Source organism: Ahaetulla prasina, chromosome 2 (genome assembly GCF_028640845.1).
Source record: "Ahaetulla prasina isolate Xishuangbanna chromosome 2, ASM2864084v1, whole genome shotgun sequence".
In the NCBI taxonomy this organism is placed as follows: Eukaryota; Metazoa; Chordata; class Lepidosauria; order Squamata; family Colubridae; genus Ahaetulla; species Ahaetulla prasina.
The window spans coordinates 154445385-154457813 of NC_080540.1; the positions used below are offsets into that span (position 1 = coordinate 154445385).

Sequence of the window (12429 nt, forward strand, 5' to 3'; positions counted from 1 at the left end):
CAGCATCTTAATAAGGAGAAGAGAAATGGCTCCTGAGAAATTAGAGCAACCCCTGAGCTTTCCTTTTTAATTAAACCGAATCTATTTAACGTCTGTGTGGACTTTTAAAAAAATGGACTTTATCGCTAAAATTTGGGTGTTGGTTAAGTGTAGCAGTATGAAGTTTAACGAGAACCATCTCTCTCAATTTGGAAAGAAATTATTTCTATTCCCCCTCCCCTCCCCATGTTTCCTATTACTGTAAAAGATTATTTGAAAACCAAAACTGCTTCTGAAATAAAACACCTTTCACTGATGACACAAAGCTCAAGGGCTTTGTTGATTAGTCTGTTGATCGTTTTTGGCCCATGGATTCATTCAGTTTTTTGGTTAGATTTGAGGTGATTCCGTTGCTGTTTATTATCATGTGGTTATCTTCGCTAAGATCATTGGGTACTGTGTGTAAAGGAGGTGATGTTGAGAAGTATGTGTGTGTGTGTGTATGTCTGTGTGTATTTGAGCTTCCTTTTTTTACTATATCTAAATTATATGTCATTTTTAGTAACATCGAATGCCAGATGAAATTGCTGTATTTTCTGCTAACGGAGCAAAATAGGAATTTAAAAATATACTGTGTATGCTAATCTGGGGTTCCATTGGCAGCTTATCTCCAGAAGCTTTGAATTTGGATAGATGGATTTGTGGGACTGTTTGTTTCTTAACAACCAACATTACGTATAAGTAAAGAATTTTGAACCAGGATATATTCAATTCTAATTCGTAAAATAGAAATTTCACACAGCAAATGTGTTCCTGCCATTGGACACAAAAATGCCTAAAATGTAATTGCCTCCTTTAATAAACCATGAAAATTAAAACCTGATTTATAGACTATTTCTTCTAAGGGTTCCCCTGTAAAAGCCCATTTTGACAGAGTGCCATCCTCAGGCCAGATCTCTTGACACATCATACTTTGTTCAGGCACCTGGAATTTCACATAAAATTAATACAGGTAGTCCTCGATTTACAACAGTTCATTTAGTGACCATTCAAAGTCACAATGGCACTGAAAAAAGTGACATGCCCATTTTTCATAGTTATGACCTTTGCAGCAACCCCATGATCGTGTGATCAAAATTCAGATGCTTGGGCAACTGGTTCATACTTATGACTGTTGCCATGTCCCAAGGTCATGTGATCACATTTTGCCACCTTCTCACAAGCAAAGTCAATGGGGTGGGAGGTAGAGCAAGATTCACTTAACAATCAGGTTACTAACTTATCAGCTGCAGTGATTCACTTAACAACTGTGGCAAGAAAGGTCATAAAATAGGGCAAAACTCACTTAACTGTCTCACTTAACAACATAAATTTTGGGCTCAATTGTGGTCATAAGTCGAGGGCTACCTGTACAGTCAACGTAACTAAATTAATGTTTACCAGCTTGAATAAATTCTTAGCATCCACCATACATCTAGAGTTCACTGAGAGAGAAAGAACATCAGGGCTTGCTGTGTGAATGTTGTTGGACTGATCTTCCTTGCTGCTGCTTACCTATTTATTTCTCTTCGTTTGACCACTAATCAAATAATAAACAGAAAATCTTTCTGTTTTTTAAAGCAGGTTGTTCACGACCATGGCAGAGCTGCTGAGGGGAGGATGATCTCAGAGAGCCACTTCTTTTCAGAGGACCTCGACTTACCTCATGGAGAAAGGAGCCACAATTCTTCACGTGAGCAATGTTCAATACGTATAGTTGGGATGACTCCTATATGTACAATGGCATGCACAGTATTTATTCTTTAATAACGAAGAAGGGCACTTCAGAACACAAAATATTAAACAACTTAAAATGAAAAAATACCTAATTTATATGGAGTGGTTAAAATATATATATATATAGGATAAATGCTTATATTTTGCTAATATATTGAAACTGTGTGCCTGATCCTTATAATGTGCAAGAGTTATGTTTGGTAGTCCTTGACTTACGATCACTTGTTTGACAATGGTTTGAAGTTACAGTGGCACTGAAAAAAGTGACTTATGGCCCATTCTCAAAATTATGTCTTTTGCTCCGCCCTCATGGTCACGTAATCACAATTTGGCTCAAATTTATGAAGGTATCAGCATGTTGTGGTCACATCAGTGGTGGGTTTCAATTTTTTTTTACTACCGGTTCTGTGGATGTGGTTTGGTGAGCGTGGCATGACTTGGTGGGCGTTGCAGGGGAAGGATACTGTAAAATTGACTGTAAGTTGACTTTGTAAATATACAAATAGAATGAGACTATTGCCTTATACAAAAAAAAAAAAAAAATCTCCATTCCCTCCTCACTCCAGGGGAAGGTTACTGCAAAATCCCCATTTTCTCCCAATCAGCTGGGACTTGGGAGGTAGAGAATAGATGGGGGCGGGGCCAGTCACAATTTCCACTACCGGTTCTTCAGAACTGGTCAGAACCTGCTGAAACCCACCTCTGGGTCACCTGATCACGTTTTTGTGACCTTCCCAGACAGTTTCCGACATACAAAGTCAATGGGGAAAGCTGGATTTGCTTAACAGCTGTTTGTTTGTTGTTTGTTTGTTTACATTTATACCCCGCCCTTCTCCGAAGACTCAGGGCGGCTTACAGTGTATAAGGCATGACCTGTGTGATTGGTTTAACAACCGTGTGTTTAGTTTAGTGTTTAGTTTAACTATGTGATTTGCTTAATGAGCCCAGTAGAAATGGTCATAAAATCGGGTCTGTTCTGAAATGACTTGCTTAATGACTGAAATTCAGGGCCCAAGTATTATAAGTCAAGGACTATCTCTGTAGATATTTTTTAAAATGGCCACATATTGTATGTACTGAAGAAAGTTGCAATTGATCAATTAGGGATTATATATGAGACAAAGAGATCAAAGTATTGAATATGCAAAATAAGTATGAAGTGCTTCCGCAATCTGGAATTAAGGAGAAACTTCCTCACTGCGAGGACAATTAACCAGTGGAACAGCTTGCATTCAGAAAACTCCATCACTGGAGTTTTTAAGAAAAAACTGGATAGTCACCTGTGTGAAATGGTACATGGTCTCCTTCTTGAGCAGGGGATTGGACTAGAAGACCTCCAAGGTCCCTTCCAGCTCTATTCTGATTGAAACCCCTGCCCAAACAGGAAACACTATGCCATTTCAGACAAAAGGTTGTGGAAGACCGGTGTTTCTCAACCTCAGCAATTTTAAAATATTTGGGCTTCAACTCCCAGAATTTCCGAGACAGCATGTGTAGACTTCAGTGCCCAGAATTACCCAGTCAACTTGCTGTCTAAGGAATTTTGGGAATTGAAGTCCGTACATAAATTTGGGGAACATTGTCCTTTATCATAGAAATTAATCCACCATAATAGGGAATTGAAGCCGAGAGTGAATGGAAACATCCCCAAGTCATCTAATTATAGAGGAGAAGAAAATTTTGATATGGCTTCCAGAGACATCCAAATGTTGTTACCCAAATAGAATTCTTAAAAAGAAGGAGAAAGTGTATTAGATTTATGACTGGCGATTTAACTGATATCTAACTTGAAATTTAAGTAATACTTGTTTTCTTCTGATCACTGTTTTTAACTTGAAATTGCCATAGCAAAAGAGATGGGGAAAAAATTATTACAGAAAATTTGTGTGAACTGTTAAAGAGTTTGAAATGATGGTGTAGTCCAAGGTGAGCTCAGCCGTGTTTTGATACAATTTGATTTGAGATGGAACTCGTAATAGTGGTGGATCAAAGATTTCTTTTTCAATTTGATACATAGAACCAAGGGGGAAAAAAAACATTCTAGTGCTGATAATTGTTTTGTCCTTTTTGATTGGATTTCTTAAAAAAATATGTAAACTTTGGTATTGATACTTCTCAGATTCATAGCTACTCTACTATTGGACCAGATTTCTGGTGATGACCTGTGTTTACTTGAAGGGGAGATACTAAATGAATGCATCCCTTTAATAAAATGGAAATGTCTTTGGGGATTGCAGTCACTACCAACTGCTATATCCTTGTGTGCAAACGAGATAACATGATCATATGTTTTTCTTTGGTGTAGAGACTGATCTCCACAGATATGGCAGTATAATTGTTGGTAGATATAAGTTACACCCATATCAACTATGATGACATAGTAATTACATAAATTTTGGCCCTGCAGCAGCAGCCCTTCCCTGATTTTCTTAGCAAACTGGACAACTGGGACAGTTTGTAAGTTGAGTGTGATTTGTATTATTTGAAATTGGGTGACATAAAGTACAATTTGTGCTTGGATGAACCTCAATCTTGTGCCCCCAAGCAGCCACTTCAACTCCATTTCTGGATGTTACGTAAGTTCAGAAATAACCTCATACATTTCTCAATGGGAATGGGGAAGTGCTTTTTTTGGGGGGGGGAGCCAAAAGCATAAGCATCTAAATCAAAGGGTTTCCCCAACCTGTACTTTTGTTATTATTATTTTTTTGGTCATCTTCTTGTTTTCACAAGGGTAGCTCTTGAACTACTCACATCCAGGTCTAATGCTATTGCCTATAATTTAGCTTTAAATTAGCAAAGAAACGAAGGGAATCTTTAAAGCAAAGTTCATTCTTTAAGGTAAACTTTTTTTTTTGCTTTGGTTATGGAGTTGGAATTAATTCATGCTCTTTGGCCACCTGGGTTATTAAGTGGTGGTGGTGGTGTTAAGCAAATTGAAGTTTTCATCTCTTACAGTGGGTCTTGGTATCAGCAGCTGTGTTTATTCTAGAAGATCAAACTTTCAAGCATGCTGTCTGGGGAATGCTGGGATTTGAAGTCCACACATCTTAAACCTGCCAAGTTTGACAAACATGGTTCTAGATAAATTTGCTTTATTCCTCTGCAGTTTCAAGCCCGGAGAAAACAGAGAACAGGAGAAACCTAGAAATACCTCGCTTTTCAGAAACATCCATCAAGGATAGACTTGCTAAGTACCAAGCGGCTGTGTCCAAGCAGAGTGGCTCTCACAGTAATGTGGTAAGTTTTACTTTTTAGAGATGGGTGGCTGTCACTGCTCTGCAGTAGAGGATTCCGTCTAAAATGTTACTGAAGACTTTACTCAAAATTCTTGGGTTTTTTTCCCCTTTTAAAGTCTCATTTCTAATTAAAGCTGGTGGAACCTCTTTCAGGTTCTTTTTATGTGTGTGGAATTTTCTCTTGACTTTTTTGCTTCTGTAACAGCACAGGGGATAAGCTTTGTTTACCTGTGAGAATCGGAAAGTTTTGTTTAAAAAATTGCCATTATCTACATTTACACCATAGCACTTAGTTTTGTAATGAAAGAACTATCAGAGATCCATATTTCCATACAGGAAGAAATGGAAATTTTGTGCTATTTTGTTCAGCATGGAAAGAATTGAGTTTCTAATGCCTGGCTTGGAATTCTTTGCTTGTCAATAAAATAAAATTTAGATGTAGGAGCCCATCCCCTGTGCTTTGTGTATTTCTTGATGTCAAATTGTGATGTAGGTTGAGGTCTAGTAGGTAATATCCTCTTGCAGGATCAGAGGAATTCTGCTGTGGAGTCCTTGATGCTCTCTGAATTAGTTGTTTGAGGACATTTCATTACCTGACTAGGTATTATCAGTTTGAACATGGATGCTCATCTAAGACTAGACACTAGCAGACCATCAATAACTTCAAGAACCAATGAAACAAACAATAACTCCAGAGTCCAGATCATACCAAAATGCTGACAGATGTTGCATTAAAGGAGATGCAACTTGAAGGAGATATTATTTTTGTCTTGTTTCTTGCATCACGTGGGGGAAAGGCTGTCTTAGGGGAATAATTGATGAGTGGACAGCAATTTTATAAAATGAACAATTTCAAGAAAGTCAAGTATTACAACCAGGTCTCTTAGAACCAGGGGTGGGTTTCAAATTTTTTTACTACTGGTTCTGTGGCCGTGGCTTGGTGGCCGTGGCAGGGGAAGGTTACTGTAAAATCTCTATTCCGTCCCCAATCCAGGGGAAGGATACTGTAAAATCCCCATTTCTTCCTGATCAGCTGGGACTTGGGAGGCAGAGAATAGATGAGGGTGGGGCCAGTCAGAATTTTTACTACCAGTTCTCCGAACTACTCAAAATTTCCGCTACCGGTTCTCTAGAACTGGTCAGAACCTGCTGAAACCCACCTCTGCTTAGAACGGCTACTTTTTCATTAAAATGTACATAGCAATGCCCAGTAGCCTCGTCTAAGCAAAAAGAACTTTGAGAATGAGAGATCTGATTTATGTCTGAAAGGTGTTTTTTCAAAAGGCAACTGGGCCACTGCATACTTGAAATAAGGAATTGCAAGCATCAATTAAGTTAAAACGAGTTTGTTATATTTTAAGGAGACCATAACATTTAAAGTAATCAAATATACTGTATCCTATCCTGCTTACTGAACATTTTACTGTGTTCTGTATATTTGGAAGAGGTTAACGAATTAATGTGAACCTAGGGTAGATCAATATCTACTTGGATAGTTTCTGGAGTTTGTGCAATAAATTAGCAAGTATTTAGGCCAACCCTAACCCACCTTTGGCCACCTGGTTTGCCAAAGAAAATTCCTTCTCAAATTTGGCCACTGAAATTAAAAAAGCTTGAAGAAAACTGGATTCATATATACAAATGCAGTTCTGAAATTGAAAACATTTTTGGTCTTAAAAACTGGCTGTAAGTGTTTAGATGCCTTCCTCCCTGATTGCAGTATTGTTTTATACCCAGTTCTAGTTCATGTTCTTTGAAGTTATAGGAAAAAGTAGTAGTTCCCCAAGGATGAGTCTGCTAACTCATTTGTCAGCGGTTCTTATAAAAAGGAAGGAAAGGAATGGGAATGCAAGGCTAATTTGTGATAAAGCTTGAACAGCTGATTGAGGTTAGACTTCAATTGTCTATTCTATGAAACCCAATAATAACAGTTGTTACATATTATTTTAGAGAGCTGATAGCTCCTTAAAGCTTAAGATAATAAGGAATGGCATTTTACTTGGAAATTTAATAAAGAGAAACAATTTCACTGTGCAAAACCAAGATATTTTCTGTATCTGCATAGGAATACTCTAACTGCAAATACATTTTGGTGGGGGGTGGGGGTGGGATTTTCTTCTGTTTACAAAGATCTACATTAATTTATCCAAGTGTGATCTTCTCAAGGCATGTTAGACTACAGCTCCCAAGACAGCAGGCTTGGCCACTGGGAATTGTGGTCTAAAATATCTCAATATAGAAGGCAGTATAAATTTCAGAGTTCCATAAATAAGAGAGTAGAGCAGAGGCCATCAGCCCGAACAACCCTATCATATATTATTAGAGTTTATCTTTATGTTGTTCAGCTTAGCAAACAGAGAATTTGGGGATGAACAAAGTGCATTTTCTCCCTAAGCCTTTGCAAAAGCCTAAAATGATTTTTAAAGGAAAATGTTTCTCTTCCCCATATGCTTTGCAGTTGACAAGGCAAGCAGGAAATAGCATGGAAGATCTCTTTCCTCCTGCTATTTTGCATATTTAATAGTTGTGTGTATGCATGCATTGCGGAGGGAGAAGTAGAAGTATCTGCCTGCAAATAAAGCTTTGTTGTTGTTTTTTTTAAAAAAAGATAGCTTTTCTTTTTTCAGTACAAAAGTCATCACTCATGCCTACTCCACAGGGAAAATCATAAACCATACTCATTGCAATTTTTCCCACCAAAATACAGCTAGCTTTCTAACAAAAGGGGAAAAAAAGTATTGGGATGGGTACCAGTTTGATATCCCTTGTTCTTGTTAACATAAGGAAAAAAAAACATTTTCTCTCATCCCTGTGAAGTTTTTATAATGACGTTTGACATTTTTGAACTTTTAAAATCCCATACAGTGAAGTATTTCCCACAGTAACAGCTTGGCACTAGTACTTTCCCTGTAGCGATGCTTTGGCATTTAGGAAAGAATTTCATTTTAGTGAATTATGATTCTCCCAGTAATAATTTTTCCAATTGTTCTCACAGCTGCAATTCTCCTCGCTCATCTTCCTTTTAGCAGGAGCAAATGGGCATCTTTATCCAACAGCATGATTTCTGTCTTACTTGTACAATTAACGGTACTGATTATATAATGTAAATTAAGTTAGCACCAGTGTGAGATTGAAATGAATGTTATGCCCATTTTGCTGGGCAAAAAAATCCATCAGGGCTGTAATGGAATTATTTAAACTAGACAAAAACCAAATTTGTAGGAGAAGGTCTGTTGCCACTGAGTTAAGACTAGTAACTGCCAAAAGGACTTTTTCCAGGGTTGTGCCTTATTGGTGAAATATTCTGTACAAGAAATGTTCTGTATTCCTTGACTTAAGACTACAATTGGGACCAAAATTTCTGTTGCCAAACAAGGTGGTTAAGTGAGCTATGCCTGATTTTATTTATTTATTTATTTATTTTATTTGTCATAACAATATATACAAGCATTGCATAAAGGATTATATAATATATAAACATATATATGAGGAGAAACGAGGTACTATAGACATATATATACATAGGGGAAGAAACAATAGGACAGGAACGGTAGGCACGTTTGTGCTCTTATGCACGCCCCTTAGAGTCCTCTTAGGAAAGTGGTGAGGTCAACCGTGGATAGATTTTGAGTAAAGCTTTTGGGGTTATGAGAAGAAACCACAGAGTCAGGTAATGCATTCCAAGCATATACAATTCTGTTACAGAAATCGTGTTTTCTGCAATCTAAACTGGAGCGGTTGACATTGAGTTTAAATCTGTTGGTAGCTCTTGTGATATTGTTATTGAAACTAAAGAAGTCATTGACAGGAAGGACATTACAACAGATGATTTTATGAGCTAAACCCAGGTCCTGTCGAAGGCGACGAAGTTCCAAGTTTTCTAGACCCAGGATATCAAGTCTGGTGGAATAATTTAATTTATTTAAATTATAATAATAATTTATGATCTTGTTAAGCAAATCACCACAGTTATTAAATGAATAATGCAGTTATTAATCGAATCCAGTTTCCCCCATTGACATGGGGATGTTGCAACCATCGTAAGTGAGAAGAACAATCATGATTGTCACTTTAAGTGCTGTTCAACATTCACTAAACAGATGGTTGTAAGTGAGGACCACATATCAATGCTTCTGTCGAGAGATTCACTGGGAAATACTTATTGATTTTTCTAGAAACAGGTTTCTTTAGCTTTCAGACAAGTTTCTTTAGCATTATATATGTGGACCAGGTCCTACTGTATGATTTTAAGGGAGGTGGTACGCCTTTGGTTTATTATTGATTGATTGATTGATTTTGCAGGTTTTAGTTCACTATAAAACGAATGTATAATTTCAGTTCTAGCCTTAAGAATGACTTTAGGAATATAATTGAATGGTAACATAATAATATGGAAATTAAGTTAGCACCAGTGTGAGATTGAAATGAATGTTATGCCCATTTTGCTGGGCAAAAAAATCCATCAGGGCTGTATTGGAATTATTTAAACTAGACAAAAACCAAATTTGTAGGAGAAGGTCTGTTGCCACTGAGTTAAGACTAGTAACTGCCAAAAGGGCTTTTTCCAGGGTTGTGCCTTATTGGTGAAATATTCTGTACAAGAAATGTTCTGTATTCCTTGACTTAAGACTACAATTGGGACCAAAATTTCTGTTGCCAAGCAAGGTGGTTAAGTGAGCTATGCCTGATTTTATTTATTTATTTATTTATTTTATTTGTCATAACAATATATACAAGCATTGCATAAAGGATTATATATTATATAAACATATATATGAGGAGAAACGAGGTACTATAGACATATATATACATAGGGGAAGAAACAATAGGACAGGAACGGTAGGCACGTTTGTGCTCTTATGCACGCCCCTTAGAGTCCTCTTAGGAAAGTGGTGAGGTCAACCGTGGATAGATTTTGAGTAAAGCTTTTGGGGTTATGAGAAGAAACCACAGAGTCAGGTAATGCATTCCAAGCATATACAATTCTGTTACAGAAATCGTGTTTTCTGCAATCTAAACTGGAGCGGTTGACATTGAGTTTAAATCTGTTGGTAGCTCTTGTGATATTGTTATTGAAACTAAAGAAGTCATTGACAGGAAGGACATTACAACGGATGATTTTATGAGCTAAACCCAGGTCCTGTCAAAGGCGATGAAGTTCCAAGTTTTCTAGACCCAGGATATCAAGTCTGGTGGAATAATTTAATTTATTTAAATTATAATAATAATTTATGATCTTGTTAAGCAAATCACCACAGTTATTAAATGAATAATGCAGTTATTAATCGAATCCAGTTTCCCCCATTGACATGGGGATGTTGCAACCATCATAAATGAGAAGAACAATCATGATTGTCACTTTAAGTGCTGTTCAACATTCACTAAACAGATGGTTGTGAGGACCACATATCAATGCTTCTCTCAAGAGATTCACTGGGAAATATTTACTGATTTTTCTAGAAACAGGTTTCTTTGGCTTTCAGACAAGTTTCTTTAGCATTATATATGTGGACCAGGTCCTACTATATGATTTTAAGGGAGGTGGTACGCCTTTGGTTTATTATTGATTGATTGATTGATTTTGCAGGTTTTAGTTCACTATAAAACGAATGTATAATTTCAGTTCTAGCCTTAAGAATGACTTTAGGAATATAATTGAATGGTAACATAATAATATGGAAATTAAATATAGGACCTATATACTGTGTTGTTTTAACCATTTAGTCATGTCTGATGCTATAAAATCACCAAGAGACTGAATGGTTAAAACAACAACGTACTGTATGGTATAGATAATGGGTCTGTTATTTTAATATTAGATTTCTTTCATCTTTTTTGCCATATTCTTCTACATAGAAATCTAGTTATAGACATATTAAAAATATACTCAACCCATATTCAATTAATCTAAAGACTAATGTTTATTCAAACTCAAGTGTTTTGGTTTTTTTAGAATGAGATTCAAACTAATGAAAATGAAGACAAAGACTCTAATTATGAGCAGAAGGAGAATTTGCCACCATGTTCTGACAATTTGTTTCCCCAGCACCTTGAAGAAAAGGTAAGAGGACTGCCATGGTGCTAAAAATTAAAACAACCCAGATATAGAATTCCTGTAAATGTTTAAAATGGGATTGTATATACTGATGAAAATTGGTGAATAAATGTTCTGGCTGTAAGATTGTGGAAACATTTCAGTCTAAAATTTATATTGTGTATGATTATCAAAATGTATATATTTTATTTTGCCTTATTGGCATAAACCAGTGTTTCTCAATCTCAGAAATCTTTACAATGTGTGGACTTCAATCCCCAGAATTTCCCAGCCAACATGCTGGCTAAGGTATTCTGGGATTGGAAGTCCATCTTAAAATCGCTGAGGTTGAGAAAAACTGTCGTAGACTGAATAGAGTGGGCCTTTAATATGTATTATAGTATCCAGGATACATCTTAGTAGCTTTTTGCTTCCAAGCATAGATTTTAATAGAGTCAGTGAACATGAAGTAATGTTTAGAGTAGCATGAAATGCCCATTAAAAAAATTCCTGTGCAGAACCCATACCCTTATTTCCTGAAAACATTTTTATTCCTTAGATGGCGCTTTTTCCTCTACATTCTCAGGCAAACTGATCTTAATCCTATCCTAGTAACCTCTTGGTTTGTTGGGAGTTGCTTCCCCAACAGAAGGTCAGCTCATTTTAAAGCAAGCACCATGGATTAAAGAAGTAATTTCCCTTATTTGTTCTTTTCCTACAGCTGAATGGATGCTTTCAGTAAAAGGCCTCTTCTTGCTGATTTGAAAGAGTGAATAACTTACCATTTTATAGGCTTTTTTGTGGCTTTCCCTTCTGCCCGGGTTAAGCACTTTGCTTGATACGCATGAAAATTTCATGCAGGAAATGTGGAAGTTTTTAAAAGCTTTCCTAGGTATAGGAAGAACGTGCGCAAAGAATATTTAATAAGCCTACCAGCATGTTAATTGCATGCCAAAAGCACTGCTTCATATCACGTGAGGGCTTAAAACACGAGTGTCTTTCACTGAGAATGCTGTTGAATGTGCTGTGAAATGCCTGGGATCATCTGTTTCTTCAAATCAGCCCCACAAGCGCAGAATGTTAGCCCAGCTTACTTGGCTTCTTGTTAATTTGCACAGTTTAATTGCTCACAGTGGGGCTTTCACTGTAAATTAGAAGGAAGCTGCAGTTAAGCTTATTATGGTGTATTAATTCCTTAATTGAGTAGTCTTAAGGTGGATTTGATTTAACAGAGTGAATATTGGGGGCGCGGAGACACCCTGTTACTCGAAATGTGGCAGAACTTGATTTATGATTGCCCTGTACTCAAGCATACATGTGTACATGTGTATACATGCATACAAACATATACTCTGTGCATGTGTGTACATATTGGTCGGTCCTCTGAAATTCCAGATAGAA

General features: G+C 36.8%; 1 protein-coding gene across 4 annotated transcripts in view; it reads left to right on the forward strand.

Moving 5' to 3' along the window:
* Window positions 1-12429, forward strand: part of LIMA1 (LIM domain and actin binding 1) — a 67947-nt gene that overhangs the window by 38826 nt on the left and 16692 nt on the right. For 2 of the 4 annotated variants that reach the window (XM_058168806.1, XM_058168804.1), the window contains exons 5-7: window positions 1600-1711; window positions 4865-4995; window positions 10948-11055. In XM_058168806.1, coding sequence (XP_058024789.1) covers window positions 1600-1711; window positions 4865-4995; window positions 10948-11055 — 351 coding nt within the window. The remainder of the gene's footprint in view (window positions 1-1599; window positions 1712-4864; window positions 4996-10947; window positions 11056-12429) is intronic. The other 2 variants (XM_058168807.1, XM_058168805.1) reach the window with 1 other exon arrangement.